Source organism: Globicephala melas, chromosome 7 (genome assembly GCF_963455315.2).
Source record: "Globicephala melas chromosome 7, mGloMel1.2, whole genome shotgun sequence".
NCBI classification, from domain to species: Eukaryota; Metazoa; Chordata; class Mammalia; order Artiodactyla; family Delphinidae; genus Globicephala; species Globicephala melas.
Window position 1 is genome coordinate 35,870,030 of NC_083320.1, and position 19,644 is coordinate 35,889,673.

At 38.0% G+C, this 19,644-nt stretch overlaps 1 protein-coding gene across 6 annotated transcripts in view; it reads left to right on the forward strand.

The window, feature by feature from the left end:
- The window catches only part of SATB2 (SATB homeobox 2), a 200,161-nt gene that overhangs the window by 104,825 nt on the left and 75,692 nt on the right, over positions 1-19,644 (forward strand). For all 6 annotated transcript variants that reach the window (XM_030855438.2, XM_060302093.1, XM_060302092.1 and 3 more), the window contains one exon: positions 16,212-16,684. In XM_030855438.2, coding sequence (XP_030711298.1) covers positions 16,212-16,684 — 473 coding nt within the window. The remainder of the gene's footprint in view (positions 1-16,211; positions 16,685-19,644) is intronic.

Genomic DNA, 19,644 nt, shown 5'->3' on the forward strand with positions numbered 1-19,644 from the left:
GGCCAGCAAGCAGACAGTAAACAAAGCCTGTGAAGGGTTTCAGTAAACACAAAGATTAGATGTTGAATGAAAATTAAACTCCTTGAACTAGTTCTCTGTACTAAAGTGGTTAAGTGGGTTGTGATTAAAAGAAATAAGTAATTATGATCATTATAGCTGAAATGATATAATGTTACCACATTTAAAGCACCTCTTGTACCCAAAAATGATTGTGTCATTTACAAAGTGGTGCCTCGAAGTTGGATAGAGAAATCAGTGTCCCCTGACCTGGTTCCATAAGGCAGCCCTTGCTTAGCCATGGTGGTCAGGACAATGCCTTTAATCAACTGCTGGTACGTCTGCCTCTGCTGTTGTTTAGCTCTGATGAGGTAAAAGTAACTTAACTTCTTTTGTTTTTTAACATCTTTATTGGACTATAATTGCTTTACAATGGTGTGTTAGTTTCTGCTTTATAACAAAGTGAATCGGCTATACATATGTATAGCCCCACATCGCCTCCCTCTTGCGTCTCCCTCCTACCAGTAACTTAACTTTTGTCTACTTAATTCTTCTGGGTCATGAAAGAAATTTGCTTTCCGTTTTGGATCTAAATTAAGGTGCTTGGCAAGGAAGTTTGTCTGCCCTCTGCCTATATTGCACCTTGTGTAAAGTAATGACAATATCAAATCCTTGAATTTTATATATGTATTAGATTAACTGAAACAGAAACATCACTTCTGCAAACAATCACTTTCCTTCTTACTGGTTTTCCAAAAATTGAAAGAGCCTTGTGCATTTACACTGGTAAACACTGATGTGCCTTCACTGATCACCTTAGCCTTCCTAACCTTCCAGTTAGGAGCTTATTGGTAGTGTCACCAAGTGGAAGAATGGTACGTGGGGAATGCCTTGGACCCTAAGCTCAGATGTGGACTCATTTCTTGCTTGAATCTTAAGAAGCTTCTTGTAGCTGGACTGGTAGCTGCTTCTTTAGCCTGAATGTGTTTATTCATAAATGTTTAAAGAAGTAAAAACAATCATTTGTCAACAGTGTGGTTTGTAGATGGAAAGAAACAAACTTGCTATCTTCTCATATTTATAAGCCATTTAAAAAAGAATGGAAAGGGAAAAAGGATCTGCTTTTCTAACCCCTTCCTTTCTTCATCCATCCATCCATCCATCATCTATACTTACTATCTGAAAGAATTATAAGACACAATTCCTGGTTTCAAAAAGCCTACATTCTCTATGAAATAATTAACAATATAACATATTTTACTATCATTCAAAAATAAATTTGAGCATCTACTATATATACCTGGCAGGATTTTAAGTGGGGATCATTACCTAGTCCTTCCTTGCAAGAAAGTTACAGTCACAATTAGATAATTAATTTTAATAAAATGTTTAGTGAGTATCTCTACTATAGCCCATATTCAGTGCTAGAAGCAGTGAGAGACATTCAGAAACACTTAAGATATGGTTCCTACCTCTAGTTGTGTCACCCTCAACCTAGCAGGGGGTGGCCGTATAAGTATATCTGGCAAATATATAACAGTGGTATAAACTAGTATAGTGGTAACACAGAGAAGGGTCCATAAATTACACCTGCTGGGTGTCAGGGGATAATTCGAGAAGAAGTAGCACGTGAGTTATACCTTAAGTACAGATAGAGTTTTGCAGAGAGGACAAGGAGAAGGAAGAACATTTCAGGCAAATGCAAGTTCCTGAGTATAGATGCAGGGGTGCAGAAGAGCATGATATATTTTGGAAATTATGGGTGGTTGTCCAGTACGTCTAGAATGGCAGTGCATTTATCATGATGCTGTAATATAACATGCCCAGAATGGCTAAGATTTTTGATTGGTGAAAAGGAAAAGATAACAGCATGGCAGGGTGTGGGACTGATGGTGGCACCAAACATTGGTGAAAGAGCAGAAATGTTTGGGACCTGGCTGTGGGGAGTGTTCGTGTTATAGTGATGAAAAATAAAGTTGGGAAGGTAGTAAACACATCTTAGGGAACTCTGAAAGCCCAGTTGAGATAGACTGAGAATCATTGAAGGTTTTTCAGCAATGAAGCAATAATGAAAATGGTGGTTTTAAAAAAAAAAAAACACCAAACACATCCTCTAGAAGCCATCTAAAACCATGTATGGATATGAATATGTTTATGGCAGGAGGGGAGGCAAATGGGAGGGAGAAGGGTGGTGTGCATACCCTGGAGGATGCAGACAAAATAGAATCTATTGCAGTAAGATGGTGAGGGAGGTAGAGCTTTGGCTCTGGTGGCAGGAATGAGAAAGAGAGAAGTGACCAATGCAATATGTGTGTGGGAAGAGAAAGGGAAATCAAAGTAGAGTCCAAGGTTGCGAGCTTAAGTGACTCTTGATGGTTTTGACAGAAATGGGATGATATAAACTGAGAGGAAGTTGCTGATGCTTCAGTGAGAGTTGGTGAACTAGGTAGAAATATCCCCTGGGCTGTTCAAGGTGTGGAGCCACCTGACCAAAAGACAGGCCTAGAGAATAGATTCTGGAGCTAATTTTTTAGATGTAATAGTTAAAATGATACCAAAAGAGGATTCTCTGAAGGGGAGAGTGAGGACAGGAGGGGTTGGAAGCTTTGAGAGGTAAAAGGGCCATGGGTTAAGAAGACATGATTAGGAAGAAAGTGAGACTTCATGGAAGCCAAGGGAAGATGGGTTACCAGTGGAGAAATGTTATCAAGGGTGACAGGAGGAGGAGAAGGAGAAGAGGTGATTGGAGGCTCTTAACTTTGGCAAAAAAGGGGCCATAATGACATTGAAGGGAGCTATTTCCCTGTCGTGTGAGAACAAAGAGAAACTATATGCATCTGAGATGGAAGGTGGCAAGGAAATGAGGATAGCAGATACTGCGTGAATGAGGAAAGGATATAAGAGCAGCTAACTGCAGCATTAGGGTTAAGTGTACCCATACTTCCACCCCACCCCAATACTCAGGAGAAAGACGATGGAGCCACAGGAGGCCAAGGGCTCTGAAGGGGAAGAGGGGTGGTAAGCAACAGTTCACGAACTAGGAAGGGATGGGGCACAGAGGATGCTTTACCTTTGAAAGAAAGAGAAATAGCTTTGCTTCAGAACCTGGAGGAAAGGAAGGAAGATGGATAAGGAGACAAGTTTTTGGAGATGGAGTGAGTGGTAGAGAATGAGGCAGCTCATGCCATGTGGTAGGGGTGGGGGCGGGCTGTTATGATTATCTAGCAGTGAAGGAGAGAATGGTTGGTATGGGGGCTTGGTGGCGAGCCCTGAAACAGGTTCTGGACCAACTATGTTTGGGAAACAATGAGAGAGAAGCAGGGAGTTGAACTGAGATGACCTAGTTAAGGGTTGTGGGCCAGGGCTCTTTAGTTCTTAGCATTTTCTTATAGTGGGCTTTAGATTTCTCATAGTTTCAGATTTCCTTTTGTCTTGCTGAGAAACAAAATTAAAAACTCAAAAACAAAGATCTGGTGGTGCTTGACGAAGAATCTACAGAGTTGTGAAATGAGAGCTTTTGTGTGTAGACCAGGAAATATCCAGCTTATTTAAAATCTGGTATGATTGTGGTGACATCCTCTTATTTTGAGGAAACCCATAGGTTAAAATCAGAGAACTCTCTTGGTCTCTTGATCGACTAAATAAAAATTATTACTTGTGTTTCCTCAGATGATTTACAGAGTTAAAAGCTGAAAAGCACTTATGTTTGCAAGGTGCTTGAAGCTCTTAAATATAAGTGCTATGTAAGATGCTAGGACTACCATGACAATTGTCTACGGTAGATAGTTGTTTAACGTGCTCTTTGTCTGACTGGTGATACGATTCTTACCCTATGTAAGAATTTGAGATTATCTGACCTTGGACTTCTGAACTCTCAAGGGGATGGACATAAATCTAGAATCATCTGGGGTACAAGCCAGGCTATGAGTTCTAACATTTGGCCTTTCAAGCTGTCACCTTCCAAGTTCCATGTTCTGTAGTAATTTTGATTCTTGAATAATCTCCCTACTAGACCAAAAATCCCTTGAAAGAATATCTGGGGGACTCATCCATTTTGTGCCATCCTCCAAGCCCTGTGAACATAGGACTTTGTATATTGTAGATGCTTAGTAAATATTAATAGAATTGAATTTAATATAGATGAATTTATTTGAACATATGCACTAGAACAGTTTTATTTTTGGACATATTATATTGTTACTAAATCTTATTTGCTATCGGACGTCTCAGTTGAGAGAAGAAAGAAAACCTTTGTCTTATTCCTGATCTTAGTGGAAATGGTTTCAGTTTTTCACCATTGAGAACGATGTTGGCTGTGGGTTTGTCATATATGGCCTTTATTATGTTGAGGTAAGTTCCCTCTACGCCTACTTTCTGGTGGAGCCCTCATCTCCCAAAGGTTAGAAGAGACTTATGTTAGGAGTGATAAGGACTTGCAGTAGGAAGTCAGTGGGTAAAAAGGAATATTCTGTGGGGACTTGTGTCAGGTTTGGAGGTTGGGGCAGAAGTGAAAGATGTCATAAATACATCAAGTCTGATGAAAGTTGTAACATGTTATAATCACATATACATGTTCATAATAAACTCAGAAGGTCTGGAAAAAATATATATTGAAAAAAAGAGAAAACCTTTGCTTGTTTAATTCATATTACAAATGTCCTTAGCAAATTAGTTATCGGTTAAAATCATTTTTTTTTCTGTTAATTATTGAGCTAAAGATTTAGCAATTGTTAATCAGTTCCACTGAAAGAGACAGTAACATCTTTGTTAAGTAAAAATTCGGGACCATTTATGTAGCCTAAGAAAAACATCCCTTTGAGGTGTTTCCAGCTGGTTTATTGAGTATTTTACTTAAAATAATGGCCCCAAACATTTAAGTCCTGTGAAATCAGAGAGAATGGCCAATGGAAAATAATGAATTATGGGTTGATTATTTCTTTGATTCACTTTTCCTTATTAGGTTGAATTAAAGAATTAATCCACGTAGAATGCTGAATGATAATGTTAAGTTTCTGAAATGTCATTTTTTTCCTATCGTGTGAATTCATCTCTGAAATTATAGTTTTAAATTAAAGCAAAGAGTAAAAATCAAGATATTATTAGATAAGTAGCTTTAACCTATACAGAAAACTGTAGGAATATTTGAAATGATCAGTGTTATCAGAGTATTATGAAGCATTGTTTTTTGTGTTTTTTTTTTTTTTGCGGTACGCGGGACTCTCACTGCTGTGGCCTTTTCCGTTGCGGAGCACAGGCTCCGGACGCGCAGGCTCAGCGGCCATGGCTCACGGGGCCCAGCCGCTCTACGGCACGTGGGATCTTCCCGGACCGGGGCACAAACCCGTGTCGCCTGCATCGGCAGGCGGACTCTCAACCACTGCGCCACCAGGGAAGCCCATGAAGCATTGTTTGAAACCAAAAGGGACGATAGCATTCAGACACAGTAAAGGTGGATAATGCTTACTTTTTCCATGGAACATAATCGGTCCTATGAACTTTTATTGTCAAAAAACAAAGGTGTTCAGCTACAAGTTGCTCTATGGTAGATAATATATGTTTTTGTGGATCTTAATATGATGGGAAAAGGAAGTTGATAATAAGGGGAAAATATACCTAAGAAAACCAGTCATATGGTATTATCACAATGCCGGCTGGTACACTTCGCTTTTGGGGCTGGAAGCATTTTCCTTCCAAGTCTTGTTTTATTAGGAGTTAACAAGTTGGCTCTGAATATCTTGCTCTAGGCAGAGACTTTGCAAGCAAGTTCTCAACCCGGAGACAGATTCTCTTTAACAAATTTAGAGGAAAAAAAACCCTTTCGGTTTCATAGTCCTAAAAGACGTTTTTTTTCTTTGCCCTTCAGCCCTTTCAGACTCCTAATATTTTCTTTAATTATATATAGTGAACTCTTCTGGTTATAGTTTTGTTTTTAATTTCCAATAGTGTGGGATTTGTATCTGGTATATATGGAATATTGGCTTTAGCTCTTGAGATCATGTCTGTCTATGTTTGTGTTAACAGAAAAGCAGTTTTTATATAACAAATTGACTTTGTACCTACAGTTATTGACTAGGAGAGAATAAGTCAGGAGTATTTTCAGTGATTGGGCATGTTCAGTGTTGGCAGACAGGATGCTGTTCTGGTTTGTCAGGAAAATTAGTGTTATGTTTACATTCTAAAAAGAGTTTTAACTCAGTGAAAGACTTTGGGTGGACAGTAGGGCTTTTTAACGTTAATGTGTAGCCTAGTTCGGAGAGAGGAGTCTAAATAAATATCAGGTTGAATCATATGTAAATGCCATTTTCGTAGGTCAGAATTGTATGTCGCCAAGTTCATATAGTAGTTCAATCATATATGAATTTATTGTGATTGCCTGAGATCCTCAGGTTATTATCATGTTACATGAGTGTGCCTACCCCATTTTATTTTTTGTTGGTTACTTGTTTCAACCAAACACTTCATATTTACAGAGTTTATAAAGAGTACTTGCAAAAGCTCTCAGTTGCGTGATTCATGTCTTTCATCAGTCAGGTGGGACTCTGTGCTGATGACACTCATTTGGGGACAAAGCCTTTTGGCTGCAAGAAAAATAAAAGAATGGAAGGATTCATGAAAATAAATATAGTGAGTGTGAAACTGTATTACAGATGACTAGAATGAGCTGCTAAATAAACAACAAAATAGGGATTAAAAGGAGCTATGTTTTATCATCAAATAGAAATGCATTTTATATCATAGGCAGTTGTTACAGGCCCATCTATACTCAGTTAAATTGTCTGAAGCAGATCTATAGATGGAGTTCTTTCATGCTAGTATTATTCAGTACTGTATCTGTAGGGGCTGTCATCATTCTGGTACATAGTAATTGATTAATAAATGTCTGTCATATGAATTAAAACAATAAACAAGCAAACGCGAATAATCCTATTTTAGTGATTAGCTCATTCAGTTGGGAACAGTCGGTAATTTCCTCACTGTTTAGAACTGACCGGTTTCTGCAGTCTGTCACATCGGGAAGGTTTACAGGGCATAGAGTAGAGGCTTCAGGATGAGCCCTCACCATTCAGATAACTCACCCACTCATCATGTCACCTATGCATTTTCACGCCGCATGTGCACATGCACACACACATACAAACAGAAAGCAGGGCTTGTCTGTCGGAAAGTTGATGAGTCCTGACTTGAACCCTAAAATTAATAACAACCACATGTCCCAAGTTGGGCAGGTTAGCGTAAGCAGTGGAACAAAGACTTTAAAGGTCCTAAAGACATTGGTTTGATTTCTGCTACTTGCTTTAATAGGTTAGTGACATTGTTTTTTTCTGAGCTTCAACCTCTTCTTCAATAATGTGGGCATAATAATATCTATGTCATACAATTGTTATGTGAGAATTAAATGACAGTGATGTGTAAAGGGTTTAGCTCAGTGCCTTAGCTACTATGTAAGTGGTAGAAGGCTAGATGTTACCTGCAGTCACTTATAATAAAAACATTTTTCTCTAAAGGGAATACAACAAAAGTACTTGTGAAACATTTAGGCCCCGAGAACTTCACTTTGAGTTATGCAGAAAAAGAGAAAAAAACCCCACTAGTTTTCACTGGTCTTGTGATTTATTATGCTTATGAGGCTAGAGCCAGTAGTCCTAATCATTTTAATTTTTCCTAACTATTTGTCTACATTTGGACTGCTGTTTGTCCCTGAACAAGTTACCTGACTTCTCTGGTATTAGACAGGATCATTATCCTTAAAATTGGGGCCCAATGTTGGAGTGTAGTGTCACGGGAGCAGGGAACTTGGGGTGGAGGTTTGGAAGTCCAAGGCAATGATATGCTCAAGAATATCTTTTCCCTATGCTCAAGGTTTGGGTGCCCATTCAGAATTGTCGATTTGATTGGCAGCTTCCCCACCAAGAGTGCCAAATGGCCAGCCTGTGTCTTACCTTGTAGAATCACTTTTTGAGGCTGAAGGAGTCACAGAGAAATGCACTATCCTTTTTTATTTGGCTTGTATTCTTCTATCCAGGGTTTCCAGGATTTGTTCTGGGGAATACTGCAGTGTTAGCTTATTAAGGAATCCATTAGCACTCATTCTTGCTAATCTGTTTACATTTGTATAAGCATCTTAATGGTTTAAGGAAAAATCCATAGGCCAGAAATTCCAGAAATTTCTCAGTGCAAAGCCTTTTACCCAATTCATTTCTTTCCACTCATTATAACTATGGACAAAACCCCAGGGCTTATTTCTCAAAGGCAATTGTGTTAAGGTTTGCATTGAAGCACTAGGTTCATAGTTCTGGAAAAAATTATCAGTCTTTTAAGCAGTATTGATAGATAACCTTGCAAGAGCGATACTACAACTGCTGCTATTGCCACTGTAATCCACTATTATTCCTGTTGCATTGGGGAGTTTCACAAAGAGAGATATCTTGGGAAAGTCTTGAATTTTTGCTGAAGAGTCAAAAAACAGAAGCAATTATTCTGAGAAAGGGAATTGTTTTGAAAATCCTAGCAGCAGTACTCTTTAAGATGCTATCAAGATGCTGGAAGGTTGCTTTAAAACCAGTTTACAGGTAATCTTTCTCATTTTACAGGTAATCCCAAGATCACCCAGCTAGTTAGAACTCAGGTTTAAAAATCCCAGTTTGCTCTTCTTTCCACCTATCCTATGCTGTCTTGCTTTGATTGACAGACATCTCTACATATCAGATGCTTTACCTTTTGCTCATAAATCCTCTTCAGAAAGTATACTTCGGGGCATAAAGTCATTGGAGTATATTTGGAGTATTGAAATTTTACTGGGTTTACTTTATATAGCATGTATAGCAAATATAGATGTAATAAAAATAATGAAATCTAACAGAGAAACACTAAACTGAAGAAGAAAAACTAGTGTGTGTGTGTGTGTGTGTGTGTGTGTGTGTGTGTGTGTGTGTGTGTGTATTTCTTTTAGTTAGGACCTTTTTGATACCTACTCATTCCCTGGAAAATAAAAGCAATCCATTAAACATTTGCTTTTTTAAAATACTGTTGCAATAAACTATAATGGAAAGGAATCAAAAAAATATAGATATATACATATATATGTATAACTGAATCACTTTGCTATACACATGAAACCAACACAATATTGTAAATCAACTATGCTTCAATTAAAAAAACTGTAGGACACTCTCCGTCTTTCTTTTGGTTAATGTAAATATAACACGTATACATTTGAAGCATGTTTTATTCCTTAAGTTTTCTTTCCATTTTTTATTTATAATAAATTTTGAAACTTAAAGCCATATTTATGTAGCATTCCTGTAAATTTAATTTCAAGAGTTGTGAGATTGTCATTTTATTTCCCATCTATGCTGCTGTCTCCTAATTTGAAGGTCAGGATATGAACTATTAAGCCTCATTTGGAGAAACTGAATCCAACATATTCCTGCATATGCCATGAAGCATGTGATTCTAAATTGACAACGAATTCTTCTAAACTGTAGGGATTTGTTTTAAAAAGTAACATGATGTAACATGGCATAGTTACTTAAACCAAAGGAAAGGTTGCAATTCTTTAGATGACCTTTGGGAAACAGCAGACATTGGTCAGAATGTCCTAATCAGGAAATTTTGAAATGTCAAGCCTAATCTGTTAATCATAATTATATAGATATTTTGTGAAATTTACAGTAGCCCTTTAATAAAGATCTTTCACATAGACACTGATCATCTAAAATTTACTCTTACAATTCTAAGATAATAATATTTTCCCTATGGCAAAACTGAGATCCAGAGAATCTCCAATTTGCTCAAAGAGACCCCACAGCTAGTAAGAGTTAGAATGTAGATCTGAATGCAGTTTTCTAGTATCAGGTCCAGTCGATGCTTCTTCAGTATAACAAAAACTAAACTAATCATCAACAAAAACTAAAAATATATCATAGAGAAGAAAATTTAAAATGTTTAGATACATTTATAGGATAGTGAACGTTCAGTCAGATTGAATCCTTCATGTCATTAGGTTTTAGAGAAAAAAATGGAATATGACAGTTACAAATGTCTGGTATAATCTCAAAAGACAACAACGACATAAAAGCAAAGACAGTATAGAGCAGCGATTCTCAAACTTCAACATGCATAAAAATCACCTGGCAGCTGTATTTTGTATAATCTCAAAAGACAATAAGTAAAAGCAAAAATGATAGAGACATTGATTCTCAAACTTTAGTGTACATAAGAATCATTGGAAATTTGGTATACATAAGAACTCTAAGAGATCCTGAATTTGTATTTCTAAGAGTCTTCCAGGCAATATGGATGTTGATGGTTCAAGGGACTATATTTTGAATATCTCTGACCTAGCGCAAAACTGAAATGTACAATTTACGTCCATCCATCTATGCCAGTACACACACAGTCACAGACACAGACACACACAGGCAAGGTGAATGTAATAGTAATGGTAAACTGCATAGTGCCAGATACTGTTCTAAGTGTTGATATATATTCTCATTTAATCACACAGTAATCCTTCATGGTAGGCATAAGTTTTAACCCACATTAAATATGCAAGGAAACTAAGGCACAGGGAAGTTAAGTAACCTACCTGAGGTCACACATCTACCAAATGGTAGAGCTGAGATTTAAACCCTGGCAGTCTGGCTTAGAAATCTCTGCTTTTAACTATTATAACATACATCTTTCCCAACAGCTGAAAACATATTTACCCAAAATTGCCATAAAGAAATTATAATAAAAAATTAAGAGCCAAAGAGGAATATAAGACAAGATTTATATATAGACATATATTTTCTTGAGTATTTAGAATGTTCTTGCAACCACCTAAGATACATATGTATATATCAGGGATTTGTGATTATTAAAATAAGTACTTGACTTCAAAATGTACTTAAAATTGCATGAAATAAAATGAGATTTTTTAACCAAATATCTTTTCCTTGTAATGTGGATAAATCCCTGGGGAGGAGTGTCACTTTCTTGTCTATGAGCAACCTGCCATAGCCAGCGGTCTTGGACATTGAATAGCTAATGTTCATAGGGTGCTCTTGGTTAGAACATCAACTCTCTGAGCTTGGGAAGGCTTCAGGAGCCCATGGGATTCTAATACAGGGCTACAAAGGCCTCTCCTACTTTGGAGTTATATAGAACTCCAGAAGCTCAGAGGGTGGTTACATAATTGTTTCCTAGTCTGTGCAATTTTCACTCAATCCCAGAAAGCTCAAAGGAATTGGCAAGGTCCTACTGGAACTGTGAGTTTCTCAGAAACCTGAGCAGACTCCAGATCCTAGTTATGCACCGGCAAGGCCCCAGGACTGGGACCCTCCTCCAGAGGTTAAAATAGCTACAGAGAGCTGCTCAGCTACCCAAGGTAGAAATATTTCAGCCCCACTTGCCTCAACAGCCTCAAGCCACACTCTGTTTGGGGACTTGTACTTGAAGCTGGGGTAATCATTCCTTCCCAGGCACTTCCCACCTCACAGATTGCCCTTTAGGACTTTGCCAACCGTAGAATCAAATTCACTGTGAATTAAATTGCAGCTCTGATGTAAAGTCCTGGAAGCAGTTGTGTTTTTAATGTCTCTTTAATAAGTAAGCATTTTGGCTTTATTGAGAATATTTTCTGTTGTGAATGTGAACATTGTGCTCGTCATGAGAGGCAGTGCTGCCTTTTATCCTTCAGGTTTTTAAGGATTTCTGATCCATGGCTGAGTATTGCAGAGATAAGATGGGCCCTCAGAGCCAGGGAGTTACCTTTGGTCTTGGTTTAGTTTAAAGTAGACTTAACATAATGTTTTCTATCAGAATGAAAAAGCAAAACACAAAATCAGGCACTGCTGTTAGGTCTACATTTCAGTCATTGTGGTTACTTTCAACAAATTTAACAAGAAAGAAAGAAAAAGGGAGGAAGAGAGGGAAGGAGGGAGGGAGGGAGGGAGGGAAGGAAGGAAGGAAGGAAGGAAGGCAGGAAGGCCAGAAAGAAAAGGGAAAAGAAATACTGAAGACCCAGGCTCAGCTTTCAGACTGAGTCTGGTACATTGTTGATGCTCCTCTGACTTTTTGGTAAGCATTTGTATTTCATCTGCTGTGACATAAGAGGTTAAAATATTATTCTGATATTATCTGTATAAGAGTGGCGGCAGAAAAAAAAGAAAAAAGTTTTTCAGATTTGGCAAGATCTGTGCAAACCGTTCCTGAAACCATGAACCTTGGTCAGAAGAGATGCAGCCTGTGGGTGAGCATTTGATGTTTAGGCATTCTTAAAGTTGGGATGATTGGTTTGTTTGTTTGTTTTTTCTTTATTCTTGGAAGTAAAGAACTTGACTTTTATTGATAGAGCTGTCAGGGACTGGAGAACATTGACAAAGATTCTTTGCTTGACCAAACTTTAGACAGGCTCCTGAACCTTCTCCTAGGCCCATCTGTGCACTTCCTTGTAAAATCCAGTTTTACAAGAACCCTGCTAAGTCAGTTTAACCAGAAACCCCCAGCCTTGTATCTGATCACCCTGGATATCTCATTCTCATCAGGTTCCTCATCCTCCACCATCCCCCAGGTGATGTCTGATCACCCTAGCCTGTCTTTAGCAAAGAATCCTGTTAGGTTGGTTTAGCCAGAATCCCACTTACTCCTGATGTTTCCTTTTAGTAATTTTCCATCCCCTGACCTCCACCCTGCTCCTTGGCTATAAATTCCCACTTGCCCATGCTGTATTTGGAGTTGCGCCCAATCTCTCTCCCCACTGTAAAATCCCATTGCTGTGGTCCCTGTACCTATTGCGATGGTCCTGGATAAGGTCTGCCTTAACATCTTTAACAAGTGTTGTTGAATATTTTTTTCTTTAACAACATAGCGGGTGTCTTTAGTCTCGTAGACAAAATTTTGACACTGGTAGCCCATGGATGGGCAGGATCTAGTTTTCAGAAATGTTTTGTTTGGCTTTTATTGTGTTTTGAAAATAGAATTATTTGCCAATACCTAAATTTAGGAGCTATCATGTAAAAATCCAGATTTTTCATTTTTTTGAAAAAAAATCTGAAGAAGATGTGGCACATATATGCAATGGAATATTACTCAGCCATAAAAAGAAAGGAAATTGAGCTATTTGTAATGAGGTGGATAGACCTAGAGTCTGTCATACAGAGTGAAGTAAGTCAGAAAGAGAAAGACAAATACCGTATGCTAACACATATATATAGAATTTAAGAAAAAAAAATGTCATGAAGAGCCAAGGGGTAAGACAGGAATAAAAACACAGACCTACTAGAGAATGGACTTGAGGATATGGGGAGCGGGAAGGGTAAGCTGTGACAAAGTGAGAGAGTGGCATGGACATATATACACTACCAAACGTAAGGTAGATAGCTAGTGGGAAGCAGCCGCATAGCACAGGAATATCAGCTCAGTGCTTTGTGACAGCCTGGAGGGGTGGGATAGGGAGGGTGGGAGGGAGGGAGACGCAAGAGGGAAGAGATATGGGAACATATGTATATGTATAACTGATTCACTTTGTTATAAAGCAGAAACTAACACACCATTGTAAAGCAATTATACTCCAATAAAGATGTAAAAAAAAAAAAGAAATGACAATATGAGAAAGACAACTGGCTGAATCAAGTTAGTGGCTGCTTTGTTTGGAGTGGGCAGGGTTTCTCTCTCTCCTCCTAGTATCTCTGCTGCTGGCTTCTCTGGCTGTTGTGCTCTACCTGCATGTGTAGACATTTGCATTTGCAATGCCTTCATTATGGCTTACTAATCAGTTAATACTTCATGGTGTTACCACATGTCTCTAAGGATGCTTCCATAGTTACTGTTCTTAACTATATGAGACTCTAATGCTCTGGGAACTCATAAGGAAAAGGAGAATTATTATGTATAATCTTAAAGGACTGTGGACTGACGTTATTCTGATTCTTACGGCACCAATTTCATAGAGGTTTCATGGAGCTCTGACATTTGTTTTTTTATTAATGATGGGATTTAGATGTATCTTAAGAAAGTAACTCAAATGTAATTAAGTCATTGAAAGATGAAAATACTGACATTTTGGAAAATTGGCTTTTGATCAAAGAATGTATGCATTAAGAGGGTGTTTCTATGCTTTTTAAGTAGAAAAAGAAATGGATAAACCGTCTGCTTCTTAAGTACCCGAAAACATAATTTTTGCTACTTGAATTTGCCTTTATTTTGGCTGAATTAAAAAGCAAACAAACAAACAAAAGCAAATCAAATGTCTACCTGAGGGCAAATATTTCTGCCTATAAAGTATGACTTTACTCTGGAAGCAGTCCGTGGTCTCTTTACTTCTTTCAATAAGGAACTTACAATAGTAACTTCTGTTCTATGAAAACTGTGTTCAATTACCTTGTTTGAAGGCTCTTTAACCATTTGCTTGGCTTGGTTTTCCAGATTGTATACCTTAAGGTTTAATTAATACAATGAATAAAAAACGTTTGCCTTTAGAGAATAAGATTAAAATAATTTGTTCACCTTGAACCTTATGAAGGAAAGTTGAATACAAACTATATGAATTACATTGAAAGGATTAGGTTGGAAATTGAACTCCTAAAGAAGTTTGAGGTAAACTTTTGACTTATTTAGGGGTTCATAGGAAAGTTAAGCAATCACTCAGTTTTTTAAAAAAGCAGGAAGAAATACTGTATATGTCTGAATATAAGGTGCTCCCAAGATGTGGATGTTTATCTATATTACCAATGAGAAGTTTTAAATATATAAAACCTTCAGAAATATAGATAAAATGATCAGATATCTATTTACATATGGTTAATGTATTAATTTACTTCCACATATGTACTTGAAAATCACATATTACATAAAATATTAATTTAGAAATATCACTTTCCTTGGCTTTATAGTTCATTGGTTGATTTTATTCAAATTTTTTGCATGTGGTTTGGTTCTAGTGACTTTGTCATTACTTTGAGTCATCTCAACTAGTTTTCCAGCACACATAATTTCCTAAATTTTTTGAGACTCAGCACTTTTTTGATCAAATATGATTCTGTCGCTGTAAACCATATACCAATTTACAAGCGCTATTTGCATATAAGGGGGGCAGTTATTTTAAAAATTTGTCTTATAGGTGAATACTTTTCTGCTCTCCAGCATGTAACCACTCCAAGTAGTGTTCTTTAACATTGTATTAATACGCTTTTGCATTATCATATCAAACACTTTCAGCTGTAGGAAAAAATTACTAAATCTATGAGGAATTTTTACTTTAAAACACAGATTTTGTTAGATTACATCCATAAGCATTTAAAGCTAGTAAGGATAGAGGTTGTTTCAGCCTAATGTGTTTTCCCCAAACAAACCTTTGCTTTACATAATAATGTAATACAAAGTTTTAGGTAAGGATTTGACTCTGATGTGACTCTTTCCTGAGGCATATTCTTGAGGGAAGAAAAGAATCTGCCTCATGTATGAACATATATGATACTTCCTTTTTTTCTCCCTTTCAAGGTTATTCCTTAAATCTTTACTAAAGTTTAACAAAACATAAAAGATAGATAACCTGGAGAAAGGGAGAATTTTATTTAATGGCAAATCAAGGCGATGTTATTAATTTTGTGAGACTTTTTTCTTATCCTAGTGCAGATCACAATCATTAAAATATCCATTTCTTAAAGAAATATTCCTATAAAAAAGATAGCAGGTGAGGAGATGAAAGGATATACTATGTGACAGACATTTTGTATAAATATTTCCATAGCTGTAAAATAGTATTTATGTGAGATTTTTATTGGGAGGTAGCAGTTACTTTGACAGGAGACGTTGTCCTTGTCATTTCCTGATAACCATGAACTACACCATTAACCACAAACTACAGAAGATGAAAACAGCTGGTGCTTTTGTCACAGAGGGAGATGATACAGCTTGGGAATATGAGAGGATTTAGAATTTGTAATGGTTAGTGGTTTCTGTCTTGCCTATTTAATAAAATGCCTAGTTTTAGGAATTAAAGAAAATTGAAGTGGCAAATATTTTTACTTTCATACCATAACCTATGGAAAAATCTATTATTGTAACATTTTCCAGGAAAGGATAACTCACTTTTACTCTGGGGCTTCCAGCTTTGTATGAAAAACGTCTACGTCATTAATATACCAAAAATATAATTTAATACTACGTGTATCAGAAACAAATTATGCCAATGTCGATAATGATGAATTATCATTTTTATCTTTTAACAGTGGAAAGAGTGGAACGAGAAAACCTTTCAGACTATTGTGTTCTGGGCCAGCGTCCAATGCATTTACCAAATATGAACCAGCTGGCATCCCTGGGGAAAACCAGCGAACAGTCTCCACATAGCCAAATCCACCACAGTACTCCAATCCGAAACCAAGTGCCCGCGTTACAGCCCATCATGAGCCCTGGTCTTCTTTCTCCCCAGCTCAGTCCACAACTTGTCAGGCAACAAATCGCCATGGCCCATCTGATAAACCAACAGATTGCCGTTAGCCGGCTCCTGGCTCACCAGCATCCTCAAGCCATCAACCAGCAGTTTCTGAACCATCCACCCATTCCCAGAGCAGTTAAGCCGGAGCCAACCAACTCTTCTGTGGAAGTATCTCCAGATATCTACCAGCAAGTCAGAGATGAGCTGAAGAGGGCCAGTGTGTCCCAAGCTGTCTTTGCAAGAGTGGCATTCAATCGCACACAGGTACCGTTAGCAATGAACGTCATAATTGGTGATTCAGAATAATACTAAGGACAGATTGTGGCAAGTATTAGTTCTTTCTTATCTCTTTAAAATTTTTTTTATGGATCTCAGAGCACGTAGAATTAGATTAATTAATAATCCTTAGTTCATGAAATACTATCACCATTGATCCATACTTGGCCATATTAATTAATCAATTTCAGTAATGTAACGAATGTCTGTGAACCCACCACCCAACTCAGGACCTGAAATGTTACCAATGACCTGGGTCTCTTTGTGTGTTCCTCCTCTCCTCCCTTTTTTTCATTTGCTTTTCCCCAGACGTAACCCTGATCTTGAATTTTGTGCTTATCATTCCTTGTTTTTTAAAAAAACTAGTTCTAGAACTGTTCATGCCCAAACAATCTATTATTTACCTTGTCTTTGAACTTTATAGAAAGAATATCACTATATGTCATCATTTCTATAATTTTTTAATAAACCCTTCAAAATGTACAAGTTAGATTTAAGATATTGATGAAGTAAAAATGGATAGATTACTCATATTTTTAATGTTTTGAGGGAATTATATGCCAAAATAATATTAAATGATAAGACAGTAAACGGTTTATTTATTTATATCTTATTTTATAGAGGGCTGCTTATAATTAAGTTCGTTCCCACCAGTGCTAAACGTGAGTGTGCATCAGAATCACACTGTTTTAAGGCAGTTAAAACACAGATTGCTGGGCCTCTTCCCAGAGTTTCTGATTCACCAGGTCTAGGGTGGGACCCAGAAGTTTGCATGTCTAACACGGTCCCAGGTGATGCTGATACTGCTGGTCTGGGTCCCACTTTGAGAACTAGTAATCTAGCTCTTATACTGTTGTCCCTCTGGTATCTGCACGGGATTGGTTCCAGGAACCCCCCACGAATACCAAACTCCACAGGTGCTCAAGTCCCTTATATAAAATGGTGCAGTACAGTTGGTCCTTCGTATCTGTGGGTTTCACATCCGCAGATACAGAGGACCAACTGTATGAGTAACAGAAAAGGAAAAGTGCCTAATCTTAAGGAGCTAACCAACCTGGTAGTGAAAAAAAAAAAATGTACCCAGATAATTCGAGTAATATGTGAAGTAAGGTGAATAATGCAGGATAATGTGCGCAGCGATTACAGGGGCTGTTCATGAGGAGTCATTAACTGTCAATAGAGCGAGTGTGGTAAGTCTTCAGGAGGATGGTCGGTTTAAGTTAGCCACCCTACTAAATGCAAGGCAGGAAGCCAAGCTCTGTGCAGATGCAAAGGTGAAAAAGACCATGGGTGAGCACATATGTGAACAACTGATTTGAGTATGAGGTTGCTGGGCAGTTAGACCTTGAAGGGTAAATAAAATTTAACAGGAAAACACGGAGAAGAAGGGTATTTTAGGCTAAAAAAAAAAATGCACAAGAAAAGTGTTGATTCAGCAAAAGGCGGGATTAGTTGGTAGTTGATAGCAAAGCTAGATAATAAAACTAAAGGTGGAGGGAACAGATCTGAAAAGGTCTTGGGGCCATGCTAAGAACTTTGAACTCTATTTAATAAGCACTGGAAACACTGAAGGTTTTATGTAGGAATATGCTATAATCCAGTGATCAGAATTGGATCTTAGGAAGACTTTCTTCCCCTTAGTGATCGCAAGAGGGTTAGGGATATCATTTAGGAAGCCGCCTTAAGCGCCCAGCTGAAATGTGTAGAAGTTTTGAACAAGACTGACGGCGATGGAGTAGACGGTACAGTCAAAAAGCACTGTGAGAGTAAAGTTGACAGTGCAACTGCCTGGAGTGCAGGTAACGCCAAGGTTTGAGCCTGGTGACTAAGAATATAGTGAAATTATTTAGAGAATCAAGGAGGGCATCGAAAGAGATGGTTGGAGTAAGGTTAAAGTGATTATTTTGGATTGGGCTATTTTGACTTTGAAGTGCTAGCAGACTTCTTAAGTGAAGATGTGCAGCAGTCATTGAAAATAACAGTTTAGTGCTAAGAAGAGTTGTCAGGGTTAGAGAAAGTTTATTCACAGAAGTTTATTCACAGAGCCTGGGATTTAAAGAGACAGGGGAAGGAGGGGCGAGGCCACCGGCACTACTAACACTAGAAAAAGAGACAGAGAAATGCCCAGAGAGGTGGGGGCAGGTGGAGGTGGAAGAAAAGGGAGATGCTGATAAAAGTATAGAGGACCTGGGTAAAGAGTTTCCAGAAGGAGACTTGTCTGTGTCTGGAAAACTAAGTCTGGGAACGGGAAGCTTGAAACGGTGCCATGAGATTTGGCGATTGGTTGGGAGAGATCTTCGGCAAACTTTAGAATATAATTTCATTTGAGTGGTGAAGGCAGGAGAGAGAATTTAGGAGTTCAGGATGGATTAACTCTTGAGGATACAGAAGCAGTGGCTGCAAATTACTCTTTCCAAAATTTGGTGTTGAAAGGGAGACCAGAAATGGGTTGACAGTTTGGATGTGAGAGGGAGTCAATTTGAGATAGAAGAATTTGTGAGGTAGTTTGGGGCCTCAGCTGAAGTCAAACAGCATGAACTAGTGATGGAACCAACCACTGTGGTTTGGTAACAGTCTTCAGCCACGCTGGAACTGCAGGAGTCGGAGCAGGGGAGAAACGCAGTGGGATTGTTTGAGGTTTGGTGCTGACAGCTTAGGTATGGCAGGAGACCAAGAGGGGTGAAATCTCTAGCTCCCTTGACACCTAGCTAACTTATACATTCTGTTATTCACAGAGTCAATACATCATTTGAAAATGAGTCCGGAGGTTCACAGAGGGCTGCACATGTTCCAAACATCACTCTACCACTATTCTCTTGTGACTCAAAGTACTAGGGCTGCATTTGTGTGTCCACAGTTATCTGAACTGGGGTTATGAAGAACTCTGATCCTTTGGGGCAAGTCTGTTGCATACTATTATAAAACACAAAGTAGAAGGATGCGTCTTT